Source organism: Sycon ciliatum, chromosome 13, assembly GCF_964019385.1.
Source record: "Sycon ciliatum chromosome 13, ocSycCili1.1, whole genome shotgun sequence".
NCBI classification, from domain to species: Eukaryota; Metazoa; Porifera; class Calcarea; order Leucosolenida; family Sycettidae; genus Sycon; species Sycon ciliatum.
The window spans coordinates 25,457,550-25,474,680 of record NC_088655.1 but is presented as its reverse complement, the minus strand read 5'-3'; the positions used below and the strand labels follow the sequence as shown (position 1 = coordinate 25,474,680).

Sequence of the window (17,131 nt, the reverse complement as noted above, 5' to 3'; positions counted from 1 at the left end):
GATTTTTGGCGTGCTGGGCCAAGCACAAGGAAGCCATCTGCAAAAAAACTGCAGAAAATGGTTGTTGTTTGATCCTTTGGTGTAATCTTTGTTTCTAGTCGAAGCTAGTTGCTGTTTGGAGCAGAAACGCTGAAATTGACTATTTTCTGCATGTACTCATACATGTACTCATGTACTCAGGCATGCAGTCTCACTCGTATTTTAGCTATTTTTCTGGAATGGATGCTGCTCTGCGCCCCTTGGTGAACATTTCCTGCGCTCGTGGAGCAGCTGAAAAGGACCACTGGTACAGTGGTGGACAGAATTATTGTCCCACCCATGCTAAAATGTGATTCAGTTGATTGTTACTACCTAGACTCTAGCTGATGTGATAAAGACATTAGATAACTGATAGAAAAGGCAAGTTTTGCTTGTTATATGGTTTACAACTAGTAAAAGCAGATCTACGTGAGGATAATAGGGCAAAATGTGGGACAATAATTATGGCCGAAATCCAGTATATACGGTAAGGCTGCCTAGTCTACCTAATTACAGCTAGTAATGAACTAAATTAAGGCTAGCACCACTAAACAGTCCTGATCTGATGAAACTCACGCAGTTTTACCACTTCGTGGCTCCACCCTTGGCCTTGATCACTGCCTCCATGCGCGCCGGCATGGTGTTGACTATGCGCGCGCATTCGTCGGCAGTGATCAGGTTCCATGCACCCTTGCAGACATCCCACAGCTGATTGGTGGATGTGGGCCTGGTCTGCAGCTCATGGCGCTTCAGGCCAAGGATGTGCCACATGTTTTCTATCGGATTCATATCCGGCGACTGCGGTGGCCACTCCATAACGGCGACGTTGTTTTCCTGCAGCCACTGCTTTGTCGCACGTGCCGTATGCTTTGGATCATTGTCCTGCATAAATAGGCCGCCAGCATCGCCGAACGCATCCTGCATGCTTGGCAGCATCACGTTCTGCAATATTCCTAGGTACTGCTGCGCGTTTAATTTGCCGTCGACTTTGTACAGGCGGCCTCTGCCTTTGGCGGACATCGCTCCCCAGATCATAATATTGCCGCCTCCATGTTTCACCGTTTTCCGCGTACATGAGTCGGCGAGGGCTTCACCTGGTCGTCTTCTGACGTAGACAGCCCCGTCAGAGCCCACCAGGTTGAACTTGGACTCATCTGTCCACAAAACTCGGCTCCACTGCTCACATGTCCAATTCTTGTGGGCTTTTGCGAATTTGATCCTCTTCAGTTTGTTTACTTTTGAAATAAACGGCTTTTTTACGGCCACACATCCTCGCAGTCCACTGTTTTGCAGCCTGCGACGCACAGTTCGCACTGAGACCGCGTCTCCACCGTCCTGCGCCAACTCGGCTCTCAGTTTTGTTGACGTCTTGAATCTATTGCACATAGAAAGCACCTTCAGCCTGCGATCGAACCTGGGGGTAGTCTTCCTTGGGCGGCCAGTGTGGGGCTTCGTATCGACTTCGCCAGTTTTTTTGAACGCTGATATAATTCTGCGTACCGTACGATCGCAGAGACCCGTCAATCCAGCTATAGATCGCGACGAGAGACCCTCCTTGTTCATCTGAACAACAAATTGCCTACTATCTTTAGTGAGCTCCTTTCCTCTCCCCATCGTGCAGGAAACCAAAGTGAAATTACTCAAATTGTTGTCAGGAAGCCGTCAGCAGGCTGGAAAATCACCACGTGGTGAAGATTTTGAATTTCCCGCAAAAATCAGTTGCAAAACTTTTGCCAGTCGTACACGTGACATTTCGGCCATAATTTTTGTCCCACTTTTTGTACGGTAAATCGTGAGTATTCTGGAAAACCGGTCAGCTTTGTCAAAACTCATTGCCAATACCTGAAATGCATCGACTTTGTGGCTGTTTCGCACACAGCTACATGTATGTCCAGGCTGGCCTTTAGATTCCAAAAGTAATTAGTTGACCAAAATGCAAGGTGGGACAATAATTCTGTCCACCACTGTATGTCTGGTTCCTGGTTTGAAAGTGGAGAGTCGACTTTTGTGCCTTGAAAAAGGAGTAGAGAGCGATAAAGGTACGTCTGTGGCTGATTTTTGAGTGCTCCTCGTACATTTTTGATCGTGATAGAAATTCTCAGACCAAAGTCAGACCAAAGTCAGCGCGATGATGGTCGTACAGTTTTCTTGTGAATTTTTTAGTTGTTTCATCTCGTATGTATGTCAGTATCGTGATGCATCGATGGTGAAGTGGAGAGGGTGATTTTCTTCCTCTAGGCTTCGTTCGGCCGACTTTTCTTCGTCCTCGTTGAAAAGTGATCCTGAAAAAAAGGTCGATTCGCAAAATTATGTTGATTTTCAATGTACGAGATGACATGCGATTGCTGGCTATGCCGTTAGTTTCATCTCGAGCAAGGTGAAGTTTCAGCTCCGTACGCTCTCGGGCAAGCCCTCGAGCGTACGGAGCTGAAACTAGCAAGGTGAAGTTGAAGTAACCGTTAGTTTCATCTCGAGCAAGGTGAAACTAACAAGCTGAAACTAGCAAGGTGAAGTTTCGTTCTGAAGTAACCGTTAGTTTCATCTGGAGCAAGGTGAAGTTTCAGCTCCGTACGCTCTCGGGCAAGCCCTCGAGCGTACGGAGCTGAAACTAGCAAGGTGAAGTTGAAGTAACCGTTAGTTTCATCTCGAGCAAGGTGAAACTAACAAGCTGAAACTAGCAAGGTGAAGTTTCGTTCTGAAGTAACCGTTAGTTTCATCTGGAGCAAGGTGAAGTTTCAGCTCCGTACGCTCTCGGGCAAGCCCTCGAGCGTACGGAGCTGAAACTAGCAAGGTGAAGTTGAAGTAACCGTTAGTTTCATCTCGAGCAAGGTGAAACTAACAAGCTGAATCCTCCACGTCCCCGACCACCACGCCTAGAGGAGTCTCGCTTTTATACCTTCATGCCCCCGTGCTCATTTTCAGCTCCGGACGTAACTCGTTATCAGGACGTGCTGACCGGTGATTGGTGTTTGCTTGTTGATGTATACGTATGCGGTATGTTTGAAACACAATCAAGCATGGTAGGAAGGTCTTGATGGAAAATGCGTACCCTCGGGCATACGCACTCGGGCACTCCATGCCCTTGACCTTGTGTGTATGCTCTCGGGCAAGCCCTCGAGCGTACACACGCGGGCATGAATTTTCCACCAAGCCCTTCCTTCCATGCTTGATTCTATACGTAGTGTGGATAGGGATAGTAGTGAGGTTCTGCCACACGGTATAACGTGCCAAAGTACGTATGGAAACTTCGCCGCGGTACGGGATTTAGTTTGATACGGATTTTTTCATACCGTTTTCCGTGTGAAGCTCGCTTCACACGGACTGGACTCCGTGTGAAAAGTGAGCGTACAGAGTAGACCTACATGTGGCGGGGTGTTCGTGCATGCTGAGAGCATGCTACGTGCAGCAGAACCGGTGCAACGTAGGAAAAATCCGTGTCAAACTTCACTGCAGTTGACACGGAATTTGGTACGTAGTTCCGTGTAGCAGAACCTCTCTAATAGGGAGGTTCTGCTCTACGTTTTGGGAACGCGACGCAAAGAATCACGCGAACTTTCTTCGCGTTCCCGTAACGTAAAGAAATGCTGTTCTGCTCTACGTTTCACCGAGAGAAGTCACGTGGAATGTGTACTGGGAATTTCCCCTTCCATATTTGGCAGTTTTCTGCATGCAGTTGATCGATACCCAGCAAATCCGTACGCATTTTCTCTGCGTGTGCCGCAGGGAGTCCTATACGACTCCCTGGTGTGCCGCAACGTAGAGAACCTCATCTCCGGCTCCGCGTAGAAATCTGGAGCCAAAACACGCGAAGCCGTAGACTCTAAGGCTGTGTTTACATGAGGCGTTTCAACCCGGGTTGAGTTCGACCCGGGTCAGATTTCAACCCCCCATGCGCACAAAGTGAATGGCGCGTTTACATGACGCATTGCGCTTGACCCGGGTTGAAATTTCGCCCCGGGTTGATTTCAACCCTCCCCCCAAGGGGAGGGTTGAAACCAACCCGGGTCAAGAAAATCGTACAAACGTACTTCTGTGCGTATCTCGCGCCAGGTTTGAACAGCACTGCACATGCAAATTTCGCGCGAACGGATTCACGTGACCATAGAGGACTGTAGAAGTGGACTTTTGGCGGCATATCAGTATTTGACCCGGGTCAACTGTCTTCATGTAAACGCTCACCTCTTTTGTCTATCGTACAGACTTTCAACCCGGGCTGAACTCGACCCGGGTTGAAATTTCTCATGTAAACACAGCCTAACCCAGAGTCCCAGACACCTGCTCTCTACGTGATTTCTCTACGTTTCACGTATAGCAGAACCTCTCTAGTCTTCTTCTTGTAAGTATGATTTACTGCACGAGTACAAACGAGTACAAGGGCAATACCGGCTGATACATGACCGAACTGCGCCAGCCGTGAGGTCATGTATCAAGCCGGTATTGCCCGTGTACGAGTGCGTACGATCGTGTACGAGGCGCAGTAAATCATTTTACTGTACAAGCAGAAATATTCGTCTGGAATTTAATTTCGTATTTTTCGTCCAACGAGCTGTTGGACGAAATAAATGCTGGACCAATATTAATTTGTCCAGCTTTTCAACAAACTCTTAATCTTATGATCCATGAACGAAATTTACAACCGGACGAACTCCCTTTCTTTGGAGTTGGACGAAAATATTGACCGACGAATTTTTCTGCTTATACTCAAACATTCCAGAAAATTGAGTGAAACCTTTCCGACTTTCTCAGTCTCCAGACACACTTGTTCAGTGGTAAACGTCGTTTGTGGTTTTGAAATTCTCTATTTCTTTACGATATCGATGGTGTTGTTGTTCGTGATTGAGCACTGCGTGTAGGAACAGGAACTGAAACTGGGTTGGGCTCCACAACTTCGTCTCGAACGCATTCAGTTCGTCAAGTAGTTCGTCGGCTGCTCATCAACGCATCGATATCGATGTCAAGGTTGCATTCACCTGCTGAGGCGGCTGGTTCAGGTGGCTGGAACAAGTAAGTTATTGTCAGCTCAGTTACATGCGCGAGTGTGTGGTCTGTCATTCTCGTGCTTTGTAGTTTGTAGTCAGATCAAGTTGCTGTTTTGTGTTTCAAATTTGAAACTCCGAACAGTAAAAACTTGATCTGATCACGAACCACAAAGTACAAGAATGACAGTCCGCATGCGCGTACATGTAACTGAGCGGGCAATAACTTGCCGGGCAATACCGAGAAATACAGACCGCTGAGCAAGAGCGCTCATTGGCTGTAGTACAGACAACCCTCACGTGACATGCAATAAAATAATAATAATAATAATTATGTACATGTACGTACATTGGAAAGGCTTTCTGTCTAAAGCCTTTCCATACTGGTGCTCGATATTTTCAGTTTGGGGACACCAAAATTAGTGTACCGCTAAAGACACGTGGTCGACACGTTGTTGATACGTTGTTGACACTTTGTTGACACGTGACCCAATAACCGGCCTACCAAGGGCCTTTGGGGACCGCTAACAGCAACTGTGGAACAGTGCAGTGCCCTTTTTTTGGAGCAACGTACGAGTAGTGCCCGTGGATTATGACCCCGCGACCCCAATCTACGTGGCGATCCGCAATTCGCTACTTCATACTGACTGGCGTCCAGCATCGTCCCGAATTTGGCCGCAATCTGCTCTCGGGACCCTGTTGGGCTCCCTGACCTGCTCCATCTCCGCCATCGTCAATGTACTGCGCATCCACCCAGGCCAGGACTGCACTTACTTACGGGAAGGAGTACATGTATTTGCAAGATGGAACCTGGGAACTGGAAGACGACGAAGAAGAAGCGTGGGAATCCGGCAGCAATGGCTGGGATGTAAGTCTAACATTGCTGGTGCTAGAGTTGCCACTGCTTGCTTATAAGGGAATCATGTGTGTTGCCCTTTTTTGCCTTTTCCGACATCCTCCTCCGACTGTACTCCCAGGACTGAACTTACGGGAAGGAGTGCTTCCAAGATGGGAGACGAAGAAGAAGAAGCCGCTGAATCCGGCGGCAATGGCTGGGATGTAAGTCCAACAATAAACATTGCTGGTGCTAGAATTGCCACTGCTTGTTTATAAGGGATTCATGTGTGTTGCCCTTTTTTGCCTTCTCCCATGTTCTCTTCCGACTGTACTGGTGAACGCTGTCACATATGTTGCCCTTTCCAGGCACTAGAAGGGAGGGGCGGAGGGCAGCACATCTATCCTGGCATCCAGGAATGCTGGGTGGAACTGGGCAATCTGACCGTTCCTCTTACTCCAATGATGGTATGGATGGGGAGTTCTTGAACGTCCTCAGTCTTGTTAGAGTGAACTGTGCAAATCGGCAATCGATGATAGCAGAGGACCAATGTCGATGGCGATGCTCCTTCCTTTTTCTCTGTCACAGGCTGCGTTCTCGAGAAGAAGCGTTATTTCTGCATTCCAAGAAGGACGGCACAATGGTGAGTGGAACTTCGTGGGTGTGCAGCCTTGCTAGTTGAGTTGTAAATCAACCATTCTTCCTGTCTCTGACTTCTTCAATGCCCTCCTCAGTGTCGGACTGTCCGCGTCGCATTGAGCTGGTCCGATGAGGCTGCTATTGCACACACAGTGAGGGAACTCCCATACGGGAACTCGGAAGTACTGCTACAGTACAGGTAAGGTGGCCGTTGCTTATGTGCGTGCGCCGTTGGTGTCAACTTTTAAGCCAGATGTACTTCGACATACATGGAGTCTGAAAGTAGTCAGCTGGCGAACTACAATTAAAGTTTAGACGTTAGATGCGCTTGGTCAGTTTCACAATGCATTGCACCAAGAGTACATAACCCCGGGGGTTATGTACTCTTGATTGCACTCAGCACCGCTTCTCGGAATATCTTGTCAGGATAGCTGTGGAACGCATCCTCCCCAGTGGAGGAACGGCAAATGTGCTGTTCATTTTAGGCTTGCTTTTATGGTACGTACAAATTCCCATTGAAAAGACATAGTGGAGACGAGAAACTGCATATAGATGTTGGGAACCGCGAAGACCACCCTTGCCAAGTTCCCTGAGGGTGTGGAGGGGGGGGGGGGGGGGGAAGAGTGGAGGAGGGACATTTAAAGCAGGATTCACAGGAGCATTTTCAGAAATTGCTTGTACATTTGTACCAGTTGTAACCGACAAACGCATTCTCATTGAGCTTTGACTTGGAGGCACGTCAGCAAGGCGCTGTTGCATCGCTTACGTCTTGTCGTGATTCTGTGAATGGTATTTTGTGCGAGTTTGCATCGCACGCAGAATCGCAGGTCATGCCGCATTGCGCAGCACACTGCCAAATTTCTTCTGTGACTCCCACGTGAATGGGAATTCCAGTGGGAATGTAATCAATTGCCAACAGGTGTATTCCCGAGCTGCGCATTATACTGCAAAATTGCTCCTGTGCATGCAAGTGGATTTCATTGCTCTTTTCAGTTTAGGAAATTCTCGATGATGATAATTCTGCGCGCGTGTGTGTGTGTGTGTGTGTGTGTGTGTGTGTGTGTGTGTGTACACCAGCCCTGAACATACATGTAGGTGACCCATTTGTGGTGTCTCATAGCCTACCTCACGACCTTATGCTTTCTTTCTGCATCACTTGTATCTTGCAGGTATATCATCCCGTGACGACCACATCGAAGTCTGAATTTGAAGTGTGAAGATGCTTCAGCAACCCCTTCATTTTTTCCATTGCTTTTATTGTGCTGCTACTGTGCATGTGTGTAACTTGTGGGGTATGCATGTGATGACAATGTATGCCGGTGACACGGTCAGATTTTGTCCATGCGTGTAACGTACACCTGCATGCTATCGTTGAAAAGGATCTGCCACTTACGATCTTCGGACGAGTATCAGGTCAGCTTGGTTTTGTGTGGGCTGTACCAGATGCTGTTCACTTCTCTATCTGTTGGATATGTGACTTTCTGCAAGTTTCTGGTGTATGGTGGCCACTTCTTTGCTTGTCTTTGTATGACATTACAATCATTCTGCACTCACTGCTTCCATGGTGTGGTCTGCAAACTGCAATCCTTAGGCAAATATCATCACGGTTTGCAATGTTGTGCTTTGGCTGCCAGCTTACCTTTATTTTGTTTCACAACTGACTTCCTGAAGTATGGTGGTCACTGCTTTGCATGGCATTATACAATGTTCATCAAGAATTTTCCTGTTTGGGCCGTGTGTGTGTGTGTGTGTCACTGTGTGTGTATGTGTCACTGTGTGTATGTGTGTGCGTGCCCATGTGTGTGTGCCATGTGCATGTGCTTGTTTGTCACAATGTGTCTGTGTGCGGGGCAGCGAGGTGGGCTGGAATGTATCCGTGTGCTTCTGCAATCGCATGGCTACATACAGTGCATCGCGCGCATGCTCACCATGTTTATCTTCGGAGCTGGGCCGGGGTGGGGGAGGGAACAGAAAAAGAACTGAAATTACCCATATAAAAACCGCTCTGTGAGCGGTTCTGAAAAACCTCTACTGGTGCAGCCCCGTCGTAAAAGTAAGAAATTAGGACTGGCGCATTGTCCTCCCAAATGTGAACTGATCCACCTAAATCGCGATTGACGGGACCCGAACGCACCAGCAGCACGAGGTCGGGAGGGCACAGGATTACAGCAATGGACCGGCGCCGATCAAGTTACCATACAACACTTACAGTACCCCGAAGCCCACCTTTGGCTTTGGCTATGGACCAGCGTCCCCAGCTGCATCCACAGGTAGGAACCTCGTGCTACTGGTGCGTTCGGGTCCCGTCAATCGCGATTTAGGTGGATCAGTTCAAATTTGGGAGGACAATGCGCCAGTCCTAATTTCTTACTTTTACGACGGGGCTGCATGCACCAGTAGAGGTTTTTCAGAACCGCTCACAGAGCGGTTTTTATATGTATCAGGGCCTAGGGAGTCGTCAAATACCGCGTTCAAAGTATTTTGACGCCCTGGTATTTGTGAAAGCTACTTGCAGGTACCGGTACATGTACTGTCAGTGTATTATTAATTTTATTCCAAAATAATGGGATTTTCGTGAGAATTCACATGTCGATCGCTATAGCAACACATTCATGCATGATGCATGTGCGCTCTGCATGCACTGACATGATGCATGATGATCGATTGATCGATATGCCAGCTTCATTATCGATTCTTGATTCTGACTTCGTTCTCAAAAACAAAAACAGACTTCGTCGGAGTAGAGTCAGTAGTAGCTGTCTTCAGTAAACTGGATACTAATCTTCTGTGTTCGTTCGTGTTTTATCTTTGTCCAAAAAGGCTTGAGGAAACATTACAAGCTGCAGTGCATGTCTAGCCGGAGGCACAAGGGTTCCCGGATTACTCCAGTTCAAACTCGTAAATCTACAGCGCGTACCAGCAGATTTGAACAATGATTGTTTTGCTAGTTTGTCGACGTGCGTTTCCTCAGGCGGTTCTCGTGGAATCGTGAGCATGCAGCACACATCTGCCAGTTGAGAGAGTTATAAAATTAATAAAATGGAGCCAAGGAATATAGTCGTACTCTCCCTGGTGCCGCTCCTGCTGTCGGCGGTGGCGCGCGTGGCATGCGAAAGTTTGTACGCAGCCAATGGCGATGTGTTGGAGCTGCGTGGCGAGGCTGAATTCTCCAGTGCGCTGTACAGGAGCAGCTCGGTGTGGCTGGTGGAGTTCTACGCAAGCACGTGCGGACACTGTCGTCAGTATGCTCCCATATACTCAGCACACGCCACTGACGTCAAAGGTGCGTTTGGAGCTCTAGTGATATAATTTTGTGCAAGTGTAGTCAGTGTCCCAGAAAATCCCGACACGGCACTCGGGGTGAACTCCGCGTTCAATAAGAAATGTGGTCCGAAAAGCAGTGCTAGGCCGCGTGTTGCAGTCACCATCAATCATAGAATCTGTCAGGATATTTTTGCACCCACGTTACGATTAGGCCACGCCAAGTTAATTCCATGTTCCGCGTCGGACATTTTCCGGAAAAGGCACGCGGGGCGGTGACGCGAAACATAGAAATAACTTGGCGTGGCCTTACGTCTGAGAGTTTGGTCAGCGTGATGGCCGCTGGCGCACATCGAGATGCGGGCCCCCGGGCATGATTCTCTCCGTATCAGCCATCTCCCGGTGGTAGATGACAGCCGCATGCTCGGCGCACAAGCATGGCGAGTGTAACCGGCCATTGTGACAACATGTATAACGAGCCGCCGCTTGCGCAATTCTGGTACCGCAGCCACGTTTCAACGAGTGTCACCGGCATGTGGACTCCCTTATAAGGCCTGCCTCGCCGGCAGCTTTTGCCGCCAGGCACTGGCAAGCGTGCATTTCCTTTGTTCATTAGACTTGTTTGCAATCGATTCGGCCGGTAGCTCTGAGCTCCGAGAGAGACACGGTCGAAACAACTACATGTAGCTGTCCGGTGATTGAGTACGGTCAGCTTTGCGTATAACGACACTCGGCGGGGGCATCAGAAAAGTGTCCTTATTTGCGAAGTGTCCTTATACCCGAAGTCTCATTATATGTATTACAGTTAGATGGGACTTTGCTCCGGGCATGGAAATTCTGTCGTTATTCGCGAATTGTCGTTATATCCGCAGTCGTTATTAGCGAAGTCGACTGTACGAGCGTACGTGTACACGTGAGGCACACAACGGAAAGCAGGACATTGAGCACTCTACACTGTAGCAGGTTAAGGCGCACCGCACCGCACCGCCTCTGTGATCGTTCATGTATACAGTAAAACTGCCCATATCTGGGCAGGTTGCCACTGAGCACTGCTCGTCTGGGCAGGTTGCCACTGAGCACTGCTCGTCTGGGCAGGTTGCCACTGAGCACTGCTCGTCTGGGCAGGTTGCCACTGAGCACTGCTCGTCTGGGCAGGTTGCCACTGAGCACTGCTCGTCTGGGCAGGTTGCCACTGAGCACTGCTCGTCTGGGCAGGTTGCCACTGAGCACTGCTCGTCTGGGCAGGTTGCCACTGAGCACTGCTCGTAACCAGGAATTGCCCGCAACTCAGAACTTACATACTTTAATACTAGGGGTGAAAGTTGGCACTGAGATCCCGAGTTCGAGTACTCTGATTTTCTCCGATCGAATATTCGAGTATTCGAGTATTCTTCATCTCCTAAAAATTGCACACCAAGGGCCTTAAAATCACATGATACAACCCTGATTGAACCGAGTAGAAGTCATGTTTCTCGGGGATATTAGTTCGTGGGTCTTTTGGGCTCTCTCTACTCGTGAACAAATGTTCACCGCACACTCTGCACATCAATATCTGCCGAATGCTGCTCTGAAACTGCTGATTTCTGTGGTAAATGCCCGTACCATCTATGAATGAGTACGATTATTTTTGAAAAAACCGAGCGAGTACTCGAGTATTCGGTATAATTGTTTCACCCCTATTTAATACCGAGCGCAAGTAAACATATTTTTATGCCAACCAATAGTTTTTTGATAGACAAGAAAAAGGACCAAAGAACTACACTGTAACGTCCACTAACACCGCAAGTTACTAAACGATCAGCTCATGCAATAACTTTGCACCGCACTGTTATCGCACGAGCCGATTGTTTAGTAACTGGTGGTGGTTGTGGACATTATAGCGTAACTTGTGGTTCCTTGGTCCTTTTTCTTTTCTATAAACTTATCCTTGGCTCTCCATCCGAGTCCATTCTTGCACACCTGATGAGGCGTCAATAGTTTTTTTGGGGCCTTTTTCGTTGAAATGCCGATTCTTGTGACTCTAGATCTGTCAGAAAGGTACCCGGTAGATGGACGTGCCCGTATTAGGGACGTTCGGATCCGGGAAGTTTTACTGTATTGCCATCGGTGTGCTTGCGCGTGTCTTTGTCCCCGATGCTCAGCCTGGACACCTGTGGCTAAAGTGGCGTCGGTGAACTGTGCCGACGACAGCAACCTAGGCCTCTGCTCCGCTCATAAGATCTCCTCCGTGCCGGATATCAGGGTAAGGTGGACCACCGGGAACGCGGTGCTTACGGAATTTGCTATCCGGCTTGAAGCTCCTTAAGCCTGATTCATACTTCATCTCGCGTACGGGAAACCCATCGCGCGACCGTCGCGCGATGGGTTTCCCGTACGCGAAGTAGTTGAGTTCAGATCAACTTTTTCGCGACGCGTTTCCCGTACGCGACATGAGGTATGAATCGGGCTTTACGGTTAAGAAGAGAAGAAGAAGGGGGGGGGGGGGGGAAGAGATGGGTGCTTACAGTCTTGCACATTGACGTGAAGAAATCCTGGTTTATTCTGTCGCTCCGTGTCTAGACTTACATGCGCGCCTCGCCGTGCTTTTTCTGAACTCGTATGCGGGCTTGCACAATCCGTCTTCGTGTACTTGCACTCTTGCTTCTAATCACAATGGCTATGCGTATGGGCAGGGCATCGACGTACACGAGGCTTCACGGGGTCAGCAATGCACTGTTCAACGCCCCACGTGACATAGATCAGCAATGCACTGTTCAACACCCACACAACCATAGATCAGCAATGCACTGTTCAACACCCCACACAACCATAATGCACTGTTCAACACCCCACACAACCATAGATCAGCAATGCACTGTTCAATACCCCACACAACCATAGATCAGCAATGCACTGTTCAACACCCCACACAACCATAGATCAGCAATGCACTGGTCAACACCCTACACAACCATAGATCAGCAATACACTGTTCAACACCCCACACAACCATAGATCAGCAATGCACTGTTCAACACCCCACACAACCATAGATCAGCAATGCACTGTTCAACACCCCACACAACCATAGATCAGCAATGCACTGTTCAACACCCACACAACCATAGATCAGCAATGCACTGTTCAACACCGACACAACCATAGATCAGCAATGCACTGTTCAACACCCACACAACCATAGATCAGCAATGCACTGTTCAACACCGACACAACCATAGATCAGCAATGCACTGTTCAACACCCCACACAACCATACTGTCCCCACAGAATAACGCGGACGAAATCCTAAAATTATGCGCATAGTTATGCGGGCGAAAACAGGCCATTATGCGGCAAATATGCGGGATTATGCGGCAAATATGCGGGTTAATGCGGTCATTATGCACGAGTTATCTGTCACTGGTACAACTTTAGCGTGCAGTCGCATGCAAGAATGCAACTTTGTCGTACAAACTCATGAACCCATACGACTTTGTAGTACATTTTCAAAAGCATGCACTATTTTCTCGTACATTCTCATGAATAACGCGGGATTTATGCGAAATCTCACGAAAACGCGGATGATAACCAATAAGGCGTCCGCGGAATCGCGGTATCCTGTGGGGACAGACCATAGATCAGCAATGCACTGTTTAACACCCTACAAAACCATGTCCAGGTGGTTGTGTGGGGTGTTTGTGGCACAAACATTTCTCATTGTGCTGTGTGCATCTGTTTGTCTGTCTGTCTGTCCGTCTGTCTGTGTGTGTTTGTGTGTGTGTGTGTAAATGCGTGTATTTTATGTTGATGACATGCCTGGTGCGGTGTGTGTAGTTGTTCCCTATCCACCAGGGCAACACGACATCGGATGGTCGGCTCTTCACCGGTATCCCCCTTCATGGCGATGGCTCAAAGTCAGGTACTGTACAGTGGCTTGTATTCGCGACGTACTAATATTCACTATTTTTGCGAGCAGAGTAACGCGAATATTTACCAGCGGGAAATCACACTCCAACAGTGTGTGTATGTACTGTCGTGGACATGGACATCCAGTCGGATGAGCGGGGCCGGCGCCCTCAGCGCGTACAGAACGTATTGTCGTTGCACGCAGTGTCACGTTGATCCGATGCGACCAGCGCGCTGCAGGGCGTATGTACCGCTTACCCACGGCTGCATGGCCAGCGTCCTGGGGCCGCTAGACGTGCGACCGGATTTCCATGTCCACGACAGTAGGTGGCCCCAGTGCTTCACGAACAGTTGCCATCGTCAACTCGCTGGTTCCAAGAAATCACGAAAATTTAGGGACGCGAATATTGGGCGGTATACAGTGGGTGCTGTGCACCATGCTGGTTCTGAAGCTGTAAAACCTCACTCAGACACTGAGAAAAGGAAATCGAAATGATTGTGTTCTCACTGTCGACCTGTCCAATTTGGGTCTCATTCGTCAGTTGTATGCCTGATGTGTGCACTGCTCTGTGAATGCTGTTTTAATCTACGGGTTCCAGTGCTTTCATGTCATGCATTGTGGCTCAGTGCATATACATGGTTACTGATTCCGGCTGACTTCTTTCTCTCTCTCTCTCTCTCTCTCTCTCTCTCTCTCTCTCTCTCTCTCTCTCTCTCTTTCTCTCTCTCTCTCTCTCTCTCTCTCTCTCTCTCTCTCTCTCTCTCTCTCTCTCTCTCTCTCTCTCTCTCTCTCTCTCTCTCTCTCTCTCTCTCTCTCTCTCTCTCTCTCTCTCTCTCTCTCTCTCTCTCTCTCTCTCTCTCTCTCTGCATGCGTGCGTGCGTGCGTGTGTGAGTCTCACTCACTCACTTGCCTGTTTGCGTTGGTGTTTTAGAATCGGCCGATAAGTCGTCTTACCTACGTCAGCGAATGATTGATGTAATCAAAGATCAGGCTGTGAAACCATCCACATGGCCCAGTTTGCAGTTCGATGGGTGAGCGGCCATTTCAAATTTCTTCCTCTGACTCCTAGGTTTACTGTTATGTGTGTTCTTGTCTTTTGGCCGTTGCACCCGCTCTGTTTCAACGTGTCCTGTCCCTTTGTTCCGTTTTGCGCTTCAAAGTTTTAGTGTATGGTGGACGTTGGGAACATCCCGCCCATTTGGATAGCTATTACTCAAAGTAGCTTCCCATCATTAGTTAGAGTGAAAGTCTGGAAGAATATGGCTGTCGCCACCACGACTCGAGCCCGGACCCTTGCTTTTGGCCCACGACGCTCTACCGCTTAGCTACGGTAGCTCGAGTCATATTTTTTTCAAGCATTCACTCATGAATATATTCCATTTCTCTCCCGCTCTCCTTTTTTCTCTTCTTTGCTACATTGCTCTCATTCACTTCACAGGAAACATCCAGCTGAGCTCGCGTTCGACAAGGCGTCCAAGTTTGGCATCGTCTTCCAAGAGAGCAAGTCCTACTTGGGTGCTGAGGTATGTGTGTGTGTGCATTGTGCGACCGTCGGTATTGGCCCGGTTCGTTTTTCTTCACCCTACCTCTAGAGGTACTGTACTGCCAGGCGCCGAAGAACGACGAGGCTAGGATTTCATCAAGCACAGCATACCAATGTATACGCGGTGCCTCAACTGCGCATAGACTGTAATACATGAAAATAAGAACGGTCTAGGCTAGGAGGCTGACCCCCCCCCCCCCCCCCCCCCCAATTCTTCTGCGACCGAGAGTGCAGTACTGTATACTGACCCTGATTATCTGGCTCCGTTGGCAAACGCTCACAGGCCATCCCTGGACTGCAGCTGATTGGTTGCAACCGCTTTGACTATACAGCAAAACCTGTGTTTGCCGGACCCTGGGCCAAGCGGAGTCCTGTAGTGACCGGACAAATTCCCATGCACCGACGTGCTGTGGCTCGAGCGTGCATCGCTGGCTCAAGCGGAATCCTGTCGTATCGGGACAGTTTCCGCTGCACCGACTGCGTCCTGTTACAGTGTTAGGGCCGGTTTTTACTGTACTTAGTACCTGTAGCCCTGGTGTTGTCTGTCCACTGTGCTGTTCGGGGGATGCTTCCGCTGAAGCTGCTGCTGCTGATGATGATATATTAATACTCCCATGCCACCCGCATAACACTATACTGATCGCTTACACTGCCTTCGCGCTGAAACACTAGCATTGCATACCTGCCATGGGACAACACCTATAGTGAATAAGACCACACAACCCCGACTATAGCCCCAGTCTCCTGATGATTGCTTATCAGCATGAAACTCGTGAGTAGAGACATTTAATCACTTTAATCACTTTTTTGTTCGTTGTCCTCTGAGCTGTGCTGATGAGCTCTAACAGAGCGAAACAGTTGCTGTCCACAGACTTGAGTATCATCATTATTATTTTATATGTTACCTTTATTTTACTTCACTATAGGTACAGGCATTGCTGCCTTCTTGCTGTGGATCATAAGTGATGCCACAGCTCCAAGGCTATGATGATGATGATGCTACCGTTGCTATTGTTGTTGCTTCTGCTTGTCAGCAGTTGTGATGTTTTTTCTTTATGAAGTGCAATGTCAATTTTCTGCTGTTTTCATTGTTATGTTTGTGTTTCTTTGGTTTCTGCAGTTGTCACTGGATTTGCTCGTTTGTCCGTCGGTCAAGGTTCACATCGTCACTGATGATGAGGTGGGTGCTTTCTTGTCCAATGCTCACATTCTGAATGCTATACACAGGTACAGGGAAGCCTGTCTAAGTCGACCGCTCAGGGGGGGGACTTATGAATGTGGTGCCTGTGCAGAGGTGGTCTTCGTATCCAGGGTCACTTGGCTGGAAATAGCATTCCTCTGGTCCTGGTTGTAGTGGTCCGAGAGAGAGAGAGAGAGAGAGAGAGAGAGAGAGAGAGAGAGAGAGAGAGAGAGAGAGAGAGAGAGAGAGAGAGAGGAGAGAGAGAGAGAGAGAGAGAGAGATCTGTGTGTGCATGTGTGTAAGTATGTGTGTGGGTGGGTGTGTGTGGGGGGGGGGGGGGGGGAGAGGGGGTGCGTGTCCTCGCCCATTTACTGAGGTGAGGTGAGCACATAAGTGGGATCATTTCAAGTCCACCCTAGTTTGGGGATTTCAGGGTGTGTCAGCCGTTGGGCGGTTCAATAGCCAATTGAGTCATCTTTCTAAGATGCCTTTTGAGTCTCTCTCCCCTCTCCCGGGGAGACCCACGTGACCAGTTTTGGCAGTGAGCAAGTACAAGTGTGTGTGCGTGTTTGTGTGTGTATGTATGTGTGTGCGTGCGTGGACGCGCGTGTGTGCACGCGTGTATGTGTGTGCGTGCGTGGACGCGCGTGTGTGCACGCGTGTGTGTATGTGTGCACGCACACACGTGTGCGTGTAAACACACTGGGTATACAAGTAAACAATGTCTATGCGCACCTTGTTGTTTGTGTCGCTGTCTTGCACAGGACAATCGGACGACACAACGTACGCACTC

General features: G+C 48.9%; 1 protein-coding gene across 1 annotated transcript in view; it reads left to right on the top strand.

The window, feature by feature from the left end:
• Positions 1–9,186: 9,186 nt before the first annotated feature.
• LOC135829323 (sulfhydryl oxidase 2-like) overlaps positions 9,187–17,131 on the top strand; it is a 9,244-nt gene continuing 1,299 nt past the window's right edge. Inside the window, exons 1-7 of the mRNA XM_065341727.1 lie at positions 9,187–9,751; positions 11,871–11,971; positions 13,543–13,627; positions 14,547–14,646; positions 15,054–15,138; positions 16,279–16,385; positions 17,103–17,121. Coding sequence (XP_065197799.1) covers positions 9,508–9,751; positions 11,871–11,971; positions 13,543–13,627; positions 14,547–14,646; positions 15,054–15,138; positions 16,279–16,385; positions 17,103–17,121 — 741 coding nt within the window. The 5' untranslated portion in view covers positions 9,187–9,507. The remainder of the gene's footprint in view (positions 9,752–11,870; positions 11,972–13,542; positions 13,628–14,546; positions 14,647–15,053; positions 15,139–16,278; positions 16,386–17,102; positions 17,122–17,131) is intronic.